Consider the following 15447-nt stretch of genomic DNA (forward strand, 5'->3'; position numbering starts at 1 on the left):
GAAAGCTTCCTTTTCCCATCATTTCCAAATGTGGTATAAAACTCTTATCAAAACCAAAGCATAGGTTTATTTGCCTTTTCCTCCCCCCCCCCTACAGCAGAATAACCAAAAGATTGTTAGATAGCAACTTTTATTCCTGTTCAAAAACAGGAAGATAATAACCATGTAAAACATAAATTACTGTGGTTTAAGTTCCCTCACTTGTTGAAGGAAATAAAGATGACAGGTGGCTATGGCAGTCTATTGTTTCCTTGAGAATTAAACTGGAAATTACTCACTGCAGCTTTAAAAACACAAACAAACCCTGCAAGGCTTCATGGTTACTGCTGGGTTTTTTGTTTTTGTTTTAAGCATCCTGCAGCTTTTGCATCAACACTAATCCCATTATATTTTTCTCATGATGCCACTGGCAGGGCCTAAGTACCACTGAGACTACATTACTCATCTCTGATCTTCAAGGGGTAAGCAGCAACCAGTGGCAGTGGTTATGCATCCGTGCATGAATAGTGTTGTCTCTTGCTATATGTCAAAATGCAACAACAGCAAAACAAATATTTTCCAGTTTTCTTAAGCTATTTTGGATATCCCTTCGACAATCTGTGCAATAGACTCTCCAGAACAGTGTGGAAGGTAAAATGGGAGACTGCATGAGAAATCAGCAACAATGATCCCCCTCTCTCTTATATTAGCAGACACCTCTGCTAGAAAAAAAGCCATTCTGCAAATGCAACGGCAACCTTTGATTTTCTTCCTTTGAGTTACAGTATCAAGATTTCAGAAACAAGGGTATTGTCTGTTTCTGGAATGAAACTTTAGAATAAGTGATTACCCTTTAGATATGGAGTCTCTCTCCATCCAAAAATTAAACAATGCTCGTCTCTTTAATTGCCTAGTATGCTCGGTTTGCTGGCATTTGTTTTAACCATTAAAATGGACAGTGGTATCAAGGACAGAGAGTACACCAAATATGAAGTGACAAATCTGCATAAAATTTCCACACAATGCTGAAAACTGGAAAGTTTCTTCTTCTTCTTCTTGGGTTTGCTGTGGAATGAGTTGCTATTATGTGTTTGGATCTTTTCTGCTGTTTTAACAGGACTTTGGTTTTATTTTCTACCACCTTGCTCATTCATCTATCAGTGGGAGTCTGCATGCCCCTTCTCAATAAATGGACTTTCAACACCCCCTCGTCTTGTACTGAAGCAAGCATGAATGTTGGGCAGGGGGGAGTCCCTAATGGATCAGTTTGAAAAATGAAGTCCAAGAAAGTGTAATACATTTTGTTTTGCTTTATTAATTACTGTAACAACATGCAGCTAGTGAAAGCAGGATTAAAATGTTAATATTCTTAACATGGTATCCCTCTTTTAATCCAATGAATTTTGAATGGAGTTGAGGCAGTCTCTCTTTCAGGTACACCTAGATATCCTTAGCTTCACAGACAAAATTATGTGAGGTGGCAGCTGACTTCTTACTATCATTGTGTATTGGTTGTTACTAATACTGGTGTTAATTTTCCATTTATTTATCTATCTGGTTTGTGGCGCCGATTGATAGATCTTTATCATTGTTTCCTGTACTGCTCCTTGTATTCTGAGCCAAGAGCAAGTTATAACTCTGGATTTACATTTATTTATTTGACATGCTTAAGTGAAGTAGGCCTATTTTAGGGTTTTTTTTTTTTTTCTTACCTAATAACTTCCATGAATGTTTGTCTTCTGTATGGTTTTAATCAGGATTGGGGTTTTTTTTTCTTCTGGGGGGACGCAGGGGTACGCATATCCCTAAACATTCTGTGAATCAAAGTTTGGCCTCATTGAGGGGCAGTATTTCAATATGAGTAGGAAAACGAGAGTATCCCTAAACATTTTTTTAATAGAAACAAGCACTGGTTTCAATTAATATGTTATATAATATTTTGTACAATTAAACAATATAAAGTTTGTCATTGTGAAATATAACTCTTTCCTACCTCCAACACAATGTGTTGTGAATTTGAAGATTTGGAAAAACATCACTGTGACTTTTCACTTTTTTATGACCATATATTCTTCCTTGCTATTTCTGGTCAGTTGGTCACTCACACATCCATATCCCAGAATCATGTTAGCAGACTTTGGTGATATCTTGCATATCTTAGAATACAGTGCATATGCATCATGAACATCATCTCCTTTCTGTGCACCGATTTTATTTCTAAAGTGTTTTGTTGTACTGTATGTGTGCAGATTGCATATGCCAGGGGTTCCCAAACTGTGGTCTGTGGAACCTAATGCTCCATGAGCTTTATCCAGGTGATCTGCAGCATGTCTGCATCAAACACTCATATTTATTTTTAATTGTATTTTATTGCTTCTTTTATCATGTATTTTATTGTATTACAATTTGAAATTTATGGCATGCAAACTGTAACTCAATCAAATACATGATAAGAAATAAATGTAGCAATTAAAAAGCAATTAAAAATCATCCAGCATCTAGCACACTGCATCACGATTGCTACAACAGGCAGAAAAAATCATTAAATGGTCTGCCAAGACCTTCAGCAATTTTTAAGTGGTCCACAGGGGAAAGGGTTTGGGAACCACTGGCATATGCAGCAAATAATTCTTACAGTATTCATCTGATATACGGTAATAAATGTATAAGCAAGTACCGGTATTAAAAAAAGAAACACCAAGAACTCTCCTGTTAATATAATTTGGTGGTGGAGGCCATAACCAAAATTTGCTTTTCTTAGCTATGTTACTGATGGCTGACCTCTTATTTGTTTTGGAGTTAGCAGCTACCTTCAGGGAATGAAGTGCTAAAAGCTTGTACACAACCTACTTAGCTGTTAGGGTACAGACAACTTGGATCTTGCTTTGACTTTTTAAATAAGGGGGAACTGAAACTGGTTTTAATCATATTGTGGTAAAAGCCTCAGGCCAGAAATAAAATGTGAGGCTTGTATCTGTTCTTAGCTTTGTGAACTGGAGGACATCCATTCTTCCAATTTTGCTTTGGCGCATGCGACTAGAAGCATGGGAAACTCTTGCCCCTGCATGGAACGCCTCCTTTTCCTTTGAAAAATACTGCTGATAGCAATAACTGCAGTGCCCACTACATAGCTGTGAAAGTTCTCCTTAGCTGCTATGTGGACAGAAAGGGACACGGGTGGCGCTATGGTCTAAACCACTGAGCCTCTTGGGCTTGCCAGTCAGAAGGTCAGTGGTTCAAATCCCCATGACGGGATGAATTCCCGTTGCTCTGTCCCAGCTTCTGCTAAGCTAGCAGTTTGAATGCATGCCAGTGAAAGTAGATAAATAGGTACCACAGCAGCGGGAAGGTAAACGGCGTTTCCATGTGCTCTGGTTTCCACCAAGGTGTTCTGTTGTGCCAAAAGTGGTTTAGTCATGCTGGCCACATGACCTGGAAAGCTGAAAGACCCTTGGCCTGAAAGCGAGATGAGCACCACAACCCCATAGTCACCTTTGACTTGACTTAACCATCCAGGGGTCCTTTACCTTTTATTATTATTATTATTTTACGTATGTGGACAGACTAGTCATACAATGGGCAAGTTCAATTCTCTTTCATCACATATATTTCAGTGTGGACACATAAATGCAACTTGGGGTGTCTGCAGGTATAGCTATAGCTTCCTGCCATCAAATTACATTGATTGTAAACTTTCAGCTCTTGTGATTACAAGAATTGAATGCAAAATTCTCATTCCATGGGTGGCTCTTGGAACACATTGTTTTCTTTTTGTGAATGTGTCATGGAGAATCTAAGAACCAGATCTCCAAAAATGATTATCTTGAATGTATGATATACATATTAGAACTTAAGGTCTATGTAAGCATATATTGTCTCTGAAATAAGTATTCTTTATTATGGCAGGTTTTATTACTGCAGCCATTAACTTTCTGATCTGGAAAAACGAGTCTTGTTCCTGACTTTACGCAATTGTAGATTTAGGGTTTTTTTAAAAAAAAAACAGTGTGGTGACATGCTAACTCCCTGTTGGTTGTTCCAGAAGGCTGGAAGGAGATACAATCTGTTCCTGAAGCAACGTCTCAGGGTAAACCATAGAGAGCTGATACTGCTAATAGCTTGGATGGCTGCAGTGATAACAAGCTTCACTATGTGATGTCTCTGGTTAATTGGGAATTAAATTTGTAGCCTCAATAGTCTTTAAATAAAGAATAGTAGTTTGCAAAATATAAACAAGAACAGAATTTAGACCAGAACCCCCCCAATAATGATCAGTAATTTTTAGCTTGTTAAAACAAAAGAAGCCCACAGCCACCTTAACATAATTTCATGTTAAACTTGATGACAGCATCAAAGCTCTGCCTACATGACTGCAAACCTTATCCAATTATTTGACAATTGGACATTATATGATATTTAATTTCTGACAGGGTTTCTTCAGCATTGAAAACCTTTGTATTAGGGTGGACTTGATATTACTAGAGACTCATTCTAATCATTGCAAGGTACTGAGTACCAACTGCAAGATACTGAATACAAACCTAATTGTAGATTAAACTAAGCTCTATTTTGCATGCATATGTTGGGAGAAACGGCAATTGCTGTATTGGGCCAAATTTCCTTCAAACACCCAACCACCATGCATTAGATGAACATTTGCATAACAGCTGTTGTGTTTTATGAGTCTGCTTTCCACACAGAAATAAAGTGCTCAGAGATATCCCATAAGATAAAATGGAACAAAAAGCACAATTAAGAGCCAGTTCAACAGTGTGATGAAAGCAACATATGACATGGCAGCAAAATTATGAAAAGGCACAATTGACACCTGCAAATGACACTTGAAACTCTGTCAACCCCCCCCCCCAAAAAAAAATCCAGCTAGCAGAATAAATAATAATGTGGCCTTCATAGTGGAATGAAAATGAAGAGCTACCTTGCATAATTGTGAGAATGAATAAAACCAGTGCTGCAAAGCATTTGGCACTACATTGAGAAGCCAGTGTGGTGTAGTGGTTAAGAGCGGCAGACTCGTAATCTGGTGAACCGGGTTCGCGTCTCCGCTCCTCCACATGCAGCTGCTGGGTGACCTCGGGCTAGTCACACTTCTTTGAAGTCTCTCAGCCCCACTCACCTCACAGAGTGTGGGGGAGGAAGGGAAAGGAGAATGTTAGCCGCTTTGAGACTCCTTCGGGTAGTGAAAAGCGGGATATCAAATCCAAACTCCTCCTCTTCTTCTTCTGCATATAGCCCAAATTTCTATATATGGTTGCTGCTGCTACTACTGATGGCACCAAGTCTAGTGGAATTCAGAAAGGTAAACTTAGGATTTTATTGTTTGTTGCATTTGTTCTCCACCTATCCATAAAAAAATTACAAAGACAGCTAGCAATAAAATCCACAAAATAAATTGTCTTGGCTGCATACACCACAAACAATAGTACAGTAAAATCAGATAAGAAATCAAAACAGCGGAAGCCGGTTAAAAACATAATTCAATTTTAATACTGATTAAAACACAGAGCAGGCGAGAAGAATGACTCAGAAGGCCAATGTCTGGTTAAAAATAAAATAAAAATGCCTGCCTGCGGAGTTCCGCGATGCCAGAGTCCCTACTAAAGTTTAGCCTAACTCATAAGAGACTTGACTTGGTGCAAAAAAAATTCTCAAATTTCCTCTGGCAATGAGATAGCTTTAAGAAGGCCTTGCAGTAAAGGAAGCCTCTAGCTTAAGGCACCCACTGCTGCCCAGGGTATATAATCACCAATTTCTCGCCAACTGTTTCACTTCACAATAAATTTGGGAAGGGGAGGCAGAGTGGCAGTACTGGAGGGCTGGCAATAGAAGGCTACTGACAGGGAGTTTTCCTTGACTTGGTCTTCCCAAGTTTTGTTGGAGAATTCTTGGGCAAACCCTGAGATATCTCTAATGAAATTCAGAATGGTCAAGCCAATTATGAAGCAAATCAGAAGGAAACTCACTTTACAGCTATGCGATTGCTAGTAACCTTCTAAGTGCATAAAATAAAATTAAAACTAGCTGAAAAAGTTTTCACTACTCCCAGATTTGTGGAGTCTTTATGGAAGCAAGTATAACATTACTTATGTACCAAATTTGTTCCCACATTTGTTATTGCAGAATCCAAAGTCAACCAGATTTTGTTGCTCAGCGTCTGTTGCCTTCTTAAACATTAATTTATTTAAAAAACAATGACAGATCTTCTTTATTTTCAGTACCACTGCTGTGCTTCCTGCTTTCACATATTGCAAATGTGTTATTTTAACAGCAGAGTGTTATTATTTTACAGTACAAAATTATGCTAGGACTAAAATAACTTTTTCAGTGTTTGCAATTGCTTCTAAAAGCAGACATTTAGACAAAATGTAAAAAGAATTTAAAGATTGTTGTCTTTTGCTGTATGTTGCATTTAACATGTCTATGTATGGCAGGTGAATAACATTTATGTGCATTGGGCTTCAGATGTTCTTTTTCATGTATCTCATACAGTCAAATGTGTGACTTGAAAAGATCTGTGATGTATGTTAGTGTGTGAACTTGTTCATGCATGGAGAGAGGTCAGTAGTGTGAGTGACTGTCTGGAAATTAGTGATTAATAGAAGAGGGCAAATGATTGGAAATGCAAAGGGGAAGAGAATATATATATATATATATATATATATATATATATATATATGTATGTATATATACACACATACATTACATCCATGAATTATGGAGCATTTCCCTCAAGTTATTTCATAAATTTCATACTTCTTTTGGAAATAGGAAACTGAATGCTTGAAACAAACTGGAAGATGTGTGGTTTTCTCCCATGTTTATAATCAGCCACAAATATTAATAGTGTACATTATATTCTATATAGATTGATAAGCGACATCAAAGCAAGGACTCTGTTTTCTTCAGGGATGGTGTCCGGCGAATAGACTTCGTACTTGCATATGTGGATGATCCAAAAATAGAAGGAGAAAAAAAAGTGGTAAGTTTCTTTTATGACATTTTCTGATGGAGCAACTTAGGAAACATATGGTTGCTTCCTGTTTTTGCTTCTTGTATGACCAGAAAATACCAGCTCCAAGCGATTTATCGAGGCATGATGTAGTTCTGTCTGAATTTCTGTTCTAAGTTGGTATCTACTTCTTCAAAAGTGTCAGGATGCCATTCTAAGTGTTGCATTCTTCACTGTTAATGATTCTGCTCTATACATTTAATATTATCTGTGTAAAGTTCTGTGGATGCCCGTATGTTGTTGTTCAGTCGTTCAGTCATGTCCAACTCTTCGTGAACCCATGGACCAGAGCATACCAGGAATGCCCATATATATCTTCCAAATAACCATAAAATAGCTTTTAAGGTACAGATGTGCTGAGTGGTGCCAGTTGAGATGCAGCAATCATGTGGTTATGCTAAAAGGAAGGGTGAGGAGCAGCAGATTCTTTTCTCTGATGACGATAGCACCATTTTGACTGCAGCACTATTTTGTGTAATTGGACAGTTCATAAAATAATAGTTTGTGTTGCCCTTTAAATAGTCAGTTTAGTGTATGACTCAACAGACATAGTGTATGACTCAAGATTACAATTGTTTGCAGTTCCTCTTGATATTGGAGATTGCAATCATGTCAAGCACATGTGCTTCCCTTAATTGTATGAAATTAGCCAACTGGTCCTTCATAACACAAATGGGAGTGCCTAGGTACTGTGGTGTTCTTGGTCTGTCCCTCATTCCCTTGCTGGTAGAAAAGTCTCTGGGAGGGATTCAACTCATGAATCCTATCAGCAGAAGCCCTGTGCAAGGACATCCCCCTCTTTCCCATGTGCCCCCTGAAATTGGTTCTGGGGGATTTGGGGAGGAACACTGAAACAGCATGTGTGGGGAGAAGAGGGGGGAATTGTTTTGTTTGGCAAGCCAAAATACTTGACCTGACAGAATGATTGCCTCACTATAGTGTTGAATTCCTCTCTCAATGTAGAAAAGGAATGTATGCTTAAACACTGACTTTTTGCAAGAAAACTCTTGGTCATGGAGCCCTGGAACTCTGTTAGGGGGAAAGAATAGACCTCCATCTCAATGTGACTTGCCTTTATAATCAAAACAATTTATTTCCCAATGTATTGGAAACATACGTTGTTGCATAGCTTACATAAGCTACTATATATTTTCAGAGGTCCAGTAAACTAATCATAAACAACAGCATTTCAGCAAATGTTTTTTGTTTACATATCTAGTGACTTGCAATGCTGCCAGGGTAGTTTGAGAACCAGGCCGTAAGCGATTTAGATTTCCTTATCCACAAAAGCATAGGAATAATCTTATCTTCTAAGATAGGGTGGGAACTTTGTCCTCAGTACTTTGTACCACATCTTGTTCCATATAACTGCAGATGTTATACACAACAGCAGGGATCGCCAATGTGGAGCTCTCCAGATGCTTAGACTACAGTTTCTATCATCCCTGACCCTTGGCCATGCAGTTATCAACAACATCTACAGGGTACAACACTGACTACCTCTGCACTACAGAGAAAGTAGAGACAGCTTTGCCTATTGCTAATCAATCACTTGGCAGTGAATAGAGGGGATTGTACACTAAATTGGTTTCCTGGTCAGGGCTCTTTTCTGGTGCTGTAACCCTACATGATTTTCTTGGGACAACAACAGTACTTCAGAGATCCCAGCTACCATCCTGTACTGATAATACTATTGTCCCTTGGAGACCAGGGGGTTAAATCCAACTATGGTCTAATTATTGAAATTAATGGGCCTAAATTAGTCATGTCCATTAATTTCAGTGAGTTTAAACTGAGTTGGCTATGATCCTATCTTATGTAGAATCAGGTGAGCAATATATGAACCCCACAATGTGACTAACAGCTGTTGCTCAACATACAAGTCTGTGCAGTATGGTCTTAGGCAATATGCATAAGATTCGCAGGCTCCAAGGACTGAATATTTGGATCGTTCACTGATTCATTTGGCAGTTTCCTGGAGTTTGCTTACATGACCTTAAATCACATTGTAATATGCAGCACGAGAAAGTTTTTGGCTTTTTAGGTTGCCTTTGCTTTTTGATATAGACTTGTTCTGCATGTTTTCTGATGGCAGTATGAAGATTAGACTGTGAGTAATTTGGAGGCCCTTATCCAGTGTAGCACATCACTAATGCCACAGACTGAGCACTGTCATATTTCTGTTCTTGTGCATTTTGATTATAACTGTTCTATTGTAGGATGGCTGGGTGTTTTTTTTTAAGCACTACATATGCCATATTATTTTTGCATCTCAATTGTTCCATGACTTTCAGAATGCAGTGTAAAGAGATGAGATGAGATAATATATGGCATGTTATCCTTAAGCATTGCTAATTAGAACCTTTACTGCACAGGATGACTCGGTAAAAAAATATATGCATAGATAACATACACATATTCTGTATGTAACCTTTAGAAAAGAGATCATCCTGTAGTCTCACCTCTGGTAGGAACCATTTGTACATGAGGCCTATGCACCCAAGATCCATAGTTAAATCTTTCAGTTGCATTCAGACATCAAGATTGGACTTTTGCAACACTGCTGAAGTTTCACTGTCTTTTTCCTTGGGGAGTTGTTTATTGTGTTCCTTTCTTTTGAGACCTGTGCGAGGCCTTCCTTTCTGGAGAATGGAGAGTTTTTTAGTACAGCATCAAGGCCATTGCTGATAGCAGGCTAGTTCCCAAGGGAAAAATTATGGAGAGATTGCTTTCCTGTTCCAGTTTGTGTCGACCCCAGCTTGACTTCTTGTTGGTTTAAAAAGCTCAAACCATGGAACTGTAGCAAGTGATTTTCTTTTTGCTGCATTAAAACTCCCAGACTGAAGATCATCTGGAATATTTGTGAGGGTTACTCTATGGAAATAAACTAAAAGGTTGACTGATCTTAATAGAGATATTAGTTTTAACATCTGCTCACTTCCTGAATACATTCAGTCCAATTATATGTCATTGGGACCAGCAAAGCTGATGGCGTTGTCAGCTGTAAAGGTTTACTTAGCAATGCCTCCCGTTTAAGCAGTGAACTCTAACCATGGGTTTTTATTTTATTTTGTCGTTATAATGGACTTGGGATGGATACTTTGTTAAGGATTGGGGGGGAATGCATGCAGTGTCATACTGTACAGTAACTGCTAGGAAGTCTCATGCATTGCTCTTTGTACAGCACAGTGACTTGGCAGTGTTCTGTGGGCTAAGAATAGAAGCATTCTTGGGAAAACATCTGAGAGCAACACATTCTGGAAGTCTGTATGCTTGCTTTGTTTTGCAGACATATGCTAGTGGAGCACTTAATTGTTCATACAAATAAAGCTTTTAAAAATCACTTCCATTTTCAGCAGAACCTTAAAATGTATCAATGAGGAGTTGAAATGCTGTCTAATAGAAAGAGTTGATTCAATGCTGCATGCCAACACACTCTGGTCCATGCCTAAGCATATTTATTTGGGTAAACATGCCACTGCTAGAAGTTGGGCCTGTTCACACATGCAGTTCTGAAATACATCTCCCTTAGATTCACATGAAGATTAATGGATTATGCGAAAATTGTCGCATCAGAAAACAGACTAAAAAAGTAGTGCATCAGATTTCTTGATTCTCACAGGCAAACAACTCGGGAGAAATACCCCCCATGTGAAAGTAGAATGGTTAAGTTATTTATTCCTTTAAATTGCTGGCAGTTCTCTTTTTTTTGAGTTCCATTATATTCTCTCTCTCTTTTGAATAACATTATTTAAACATCAATTATTTTGCTCCTTTGGTTCCATAACACACATATGTATTTTTTTCTTGATGATCTGGAGTCAAGCTCATTTTGCAAAGTATTCATAATACAGTAATAAGCCTTGCACTATTATGTTTTGTCTATAGTACAGGGAGAAATTCATTTTCTGAATATGAATTTTGGTCTTATTTTTCCCCTTAGTAAACCTTCCCCTTTCCCCTATTGTGGAAATTTTGTAATCTAACCAAAAAAGTACTAGTTGGTATTTCTGGTGTTGACTTACCTGGATCAAAATAACACAAACTTTGGCAACAAATTAGAAACAGGAAGATGTTTGGAATTTATCCAGTGTTGCACATATCGTTTTCACTGATTGTTTGTCCACCTAGTGGATTTTCCTGGTGCCAGTCTTGTTGATTTTACTAAAGAACCAAAATGGTAGTAATCATTTGGCCAAAACAGAAGACCCTGTTCTGTTTCTCCTCCCACCCCCCACCCATGTGGACTGTGCCATCTTGTAGGCAGTATAGTAATCATAAGTGCAAAACATTCATTACAATGTAGGACATCTGAGAGATGTGAAAGGGAGACTATTGATAACGCCCTCCAAAGAGTCGTAAAAACCTCTCTTGCCCTGATCTGGCCACAGTGATCCATGCGACAGTCACCTCCAGACTTGATTATTGTAACTCGCTCTATGCGGGGCTGCCCCTGAAGCTGACCCAGAAACTCCAGCAGGTGCAGAATGCCGCGGCAAAGACCCCGTGAGGAGGACCACATTCATCCAGTGCTCTACCAGCTGCACTGGCTCCCGGTGGAGTACAGGGTCAGGTTTAAGGTGCTGGTTTTGACCTTTAAAACCCTATGCGTCTTAGGACCCTCGTATCTAATGGACCGCCTCTTCTGGTATGTCCCAGGTAGGACCTTAAGGTCCTCAAATAATAACTTTTTGGAGGTCCCGAGCCACAAGGATGCTAGGTTGGCTTCAACTAGGGCCAGGGCCTTCTCAGTACTGGCCCTGACTTGGTGGAACAGTCTGTCACAAGAGACCAGGGCCCTGCGGGATTTGACATCTTTCCACAGGGACTGCAAGACGGAGCTGTTTCACCTGGCCTTTGGGTTGGTTTCAGTTTAACCCTGATGTTTCCTTGTTTTGGTGTGATTGGTGGGCTACTTAAAAATGAGGCTGCAGTCTAAATTAAAATTTAAATTGTATTTTAATGAATTGTTTTATGTTTTTGTTGTGATTTTATTGGTGTTAGCCACCCTGAGCCCGGTTTGGCGGGGAAGGGCGGAGTATAAATAAAAAATTATTATTATTATAAAACGAAAGCCTTGCATGAGAACCCCTGTCTTATAATACATACACTGTAAACATGTTATCACTTTGCTGATTATTTGAAGGTTAGCAGCAAACAACACTGTTATCTGAAAGTGAACTTCTTTTTACATTGATAGCACAACTTTTCTCTGGGATAACATGTATTATCTGTTCATGATATTAAACGTCTTTCAGAATCATTAACTTTAATCACTGGACTTTGGTGCCTACTTTTTATCTTCTTAAAACTGTACCATGGGAAATTGAAGTCTGCCTTCAGCTGTTACCCTGAGGGTGAACTTGGGATGGGTTTACAATATAAAACAGGAAGTCTGTTAAGGAAACTGTTCAAGTCATTCTATATAGGTGCTGATAAATATTATTTTTGTTTGTTTAGTTATTGCCTTTTGCACATGTGTTGGGGTGATTTATAGTCCTAGCATAAAACAGTTAAAATAGAAAAAGGAAAAACTGAATATAGGATTGAAAACAATGCAAAATGATCACCTAAGGCAGGGACTTTTTCATCTAGCTAGAAAAACATCCCTTTAAATTATATGCCTTTTCTGCTGCTGTATGTCCAGGGAGCAGCCATGGCCAGAAACACCAGTTGACAGCTTGGCTAGTAAGCTGGCTATGATCTCTCTTCTTTTTGACCCAAGATGTGGTTATTGACACCAAGAGACTGGTAATATCATTTTTAGACTATTGCACTGTGCTTCGTATTGGGCTGCCCTTGAGAACATTTCTTTGACACATAACAGGCATTTATCTATTTAAATGCACCTGCTATTTTAATAAGAAGTAAAGAGCTTTTTGTTTTCCTTCAGGAACGGAGACGAGAATTTGAGAACAATCTAGAGAAGGCTGGCCTGGAACTAGAAACTGAAGACAAGAAGGTAACGAAGCATTACTATGCCTTCTGACTTCTAGAACATATGCCTGAACTAGATGGGGGATGAAGAACTCGGCTTGGAAATTGCTAGGAAATAGAGTGTCTATTGAATTGCAGCATGTGTAAGATTTGTTTGTTAACAGCGTGCTAGATGCTGATCAGAAAATAAAAGTGTTGCAGTCCCTTCTTGGAGAGGTTCTGTGACCTTTAGGTGTCATCCAAAACCCTACAGTGCCTAACAACATGGAGAGGTGCTACAGTGATATCCCTGCTCCTCTGCCTGGCAAGCCCAAGACATACCTGGGATCATCTCCTTCTATAGGAGAAGTCTTAGCGAGTAGTTTCAAGGCTGAGGAATTTCATTTTCTTAACTCAAAGTGTAGCAATTGCTCTGATTATGAGATCTTCTGATTCCAGGTGTGCCTAGGGTTTGTTTGGGCCCATTATCCTTCGTTGTGCGGGGGTGGGGGGAGATGAGATGGGTAGCCCCTTGAAATAGAGCCTCTTTGTAGATCTTGTTCGTAAATTGTAATCCTTCGGCTATCATCAGTGGGAGGTTTTTTAAAGGCCTACAATAAAGGAAAAAGAAGGGCTAGAAGAGCATTAAGTTGTACATGCAGAAAATATTCAGACATGTGCTCTAAATAACGGTATTGTATGGAGACAGAATACGGACCACTTCTGATGAGCACAACTAGCTTCTCTTGGTCTTGATTATTCTCCCATTTTGCCTGTAGATGATTAGTCTCCCACTGGGATTAATAGAACAAGTTAGCGCTATTGGTTTCAGTGAGATTTAAATGTTCCAGGGGTTCTGTCACATTCTGGAGCAGATTTAGTGAGGGCATAGGATACTCATAGTGGAGGGTGCAAAAAAGGAGGGAAAGTCTTATTACCCATGTTGAAATCTTTGCACTGGCAGGTCACAGGAGTTCAGTACCACCCAAAGTATTCTTGTTTTTGCTTACCACATGGATGCAGTGGCCCTAGTTCCCATATATGATATCTGTATTTAACGTGAAGCTTCTTTATAGATGTATGGATATGAAAGTATTGCCTGCTTTAACCTCATTTCCTTTGTAGGAATCTGACAATGGCAAAACGTACTTTGTGAAGATTCATGCACCATGGGAGGTTCTGATCACATATGCTGAAGTGCTAAGCATAAAAATGCCCATCAAAGAAAATGATATCCCTTGTACTGCGGAAAACCCTTTGGATTGGATATTTTGGCCATTTAAACTGCCTGAAATTGTGATGCACCCAGAACCAGATTACTTCACAGCCCCGTTCAGCAAAGAAAGGCAGGAACTCTACCTCATTGAAGATGAGAATACATTTTTCTCCCCTTCTGTCAGGAACAGAATTGTGAGTACTTCCGACACATCGGCACATATGAGGTGCAATTCAACATTCTGGAGCCCTTGGCTAGACCTTATATTGAAGTATTTTAGTCTGTAAAGGTAATGGGTAAATAAATTCGTTTAAAGGTCAAATATAATTTTATTTGACTAACATATCTATTTTTGGAGTGTGGAAAATGTTTTGTATTCACACACTGCAGTGAAGAAGAATTGCGAAGCAGATTACCCGATAATCATAGTATAGTCATTTAAAACTGTGGGATTGGTTTTTTCTCTCCCTCCTTTAGGTTTTCTATATTTTAACAAGGTGTCCGTATGGAACAGAAGAAGGGAAAAAGAAGTTTGGAATCAAAAGGCTCTTGAATAATGGCACCTACACTGCTGCTTATCCTCTTCATGATGTAGGTATTTTTTGTCATTTATTCATTCATTCATTCATTTCAGAGTACTTCCCTGTTTTCCAAACAAGACCTCAGTTTATCTGTTTTTAAGTAATACCTCCTGGGCAAGACATACCAGTAATATGTGTGATTCCCTGTAATTGTGACTTCTGCTGTGGGAAACTTCTTACAACATAACATAATATAACATAACACCTGTGCAAGCCTCAGGAAAGAGCAAGGAGGGGGAGAAGGTTAATTACAACTGTGCCGTCAAACTGGGATGGTTATTACAGGGTAAAGTTTTGTGTCAAAGCGCCCTCTGGCGGCATACAACAAGTACTTTGCTGGAGCCCATTTTTGGATTTTCTTTTTAGCAGTTTATATAGGAATGGGGCACATAATTGTGTTTTCTTTTTTTCTTTTTAGCAGTTTATATAGGATTTTCTTTTTAGCAGTTTATATAGGAATGGGGCACATAATTGTGTTTTCTTTTTTTTTCTTTTTAGCAGTTTATATCGGATTTTCTTTTTAGCAGTTTATATAGGAGTGGGGCACATAATTGTGTTTTCTTTTTTTCTTTTTAGCAGTTTATATAGGATTTTCTTTTTTGCAGTTTATATAGGAATGGGGCACGTAATCACATATCTGAAGAAGTGTGCATGCACACGAAAGCTCATACTAAGAACAAACTTAGTTGGTCTCTAAGGTGTTACTGGAAGGAATTTTTTATTTTATA

General features: G+C 38.7%; 1 protein-coding gene across 8 annotated transcripts in view; it reads left to right on the forward strand.

Annotated features, from left to right (window-relative positions):
- ANO5 (anoctamin 5) overlaps window positions 1-15447 on the forward strand; it is a 69441-nt gene that overhangs the window by 19824 nt on the left and 34170 nt on the right. For 2 of the 8 annotated variants that reach the window (XM_033150949.1, XM_033150958.1), the window contains exons 3-8: window positions 414-461; window positions 4022-4066; window positions 6863-6976; window positions 12900-12968; window positions 14048-14332; window positions 14616-14729. In XM_033150949.1, the coding sequence (XP_033006840.1) occupies window positions 414-461; window positions 4022-4066; window positions 6863-6976; window positions 12900-12968; window positions 14048-14332; window positions 14616-14729 (675 nt within the window). The remainder of the gene's footprint in view (window positions 1-413; window positions 462-4021; window positions 4067-6862; window positions 6977-12899; window positions 12969-14047; window positions 14333-14615; window positions 14730-15447) is intronic. The other 6 variants (XM_033150986.1, XM_033150987.1, XM_033150967.1 and 3 more) reach the window with 5 other exon arrangements.

The sequence above is a fragment of the Lacerta agilis genome, chromosome 1 (assembly GCF_009819535.1).
Source record: "Lacerta agilis isolate rLacAgi1 chromosome 1, rLacAgi1.pri, whole genome shotgun sequence".
NCBI lineage: Eukaryota > Metazoa > Chordata > Lepidosauria > Squamata > Lacertidae > Lacerta > Lacerta agilis.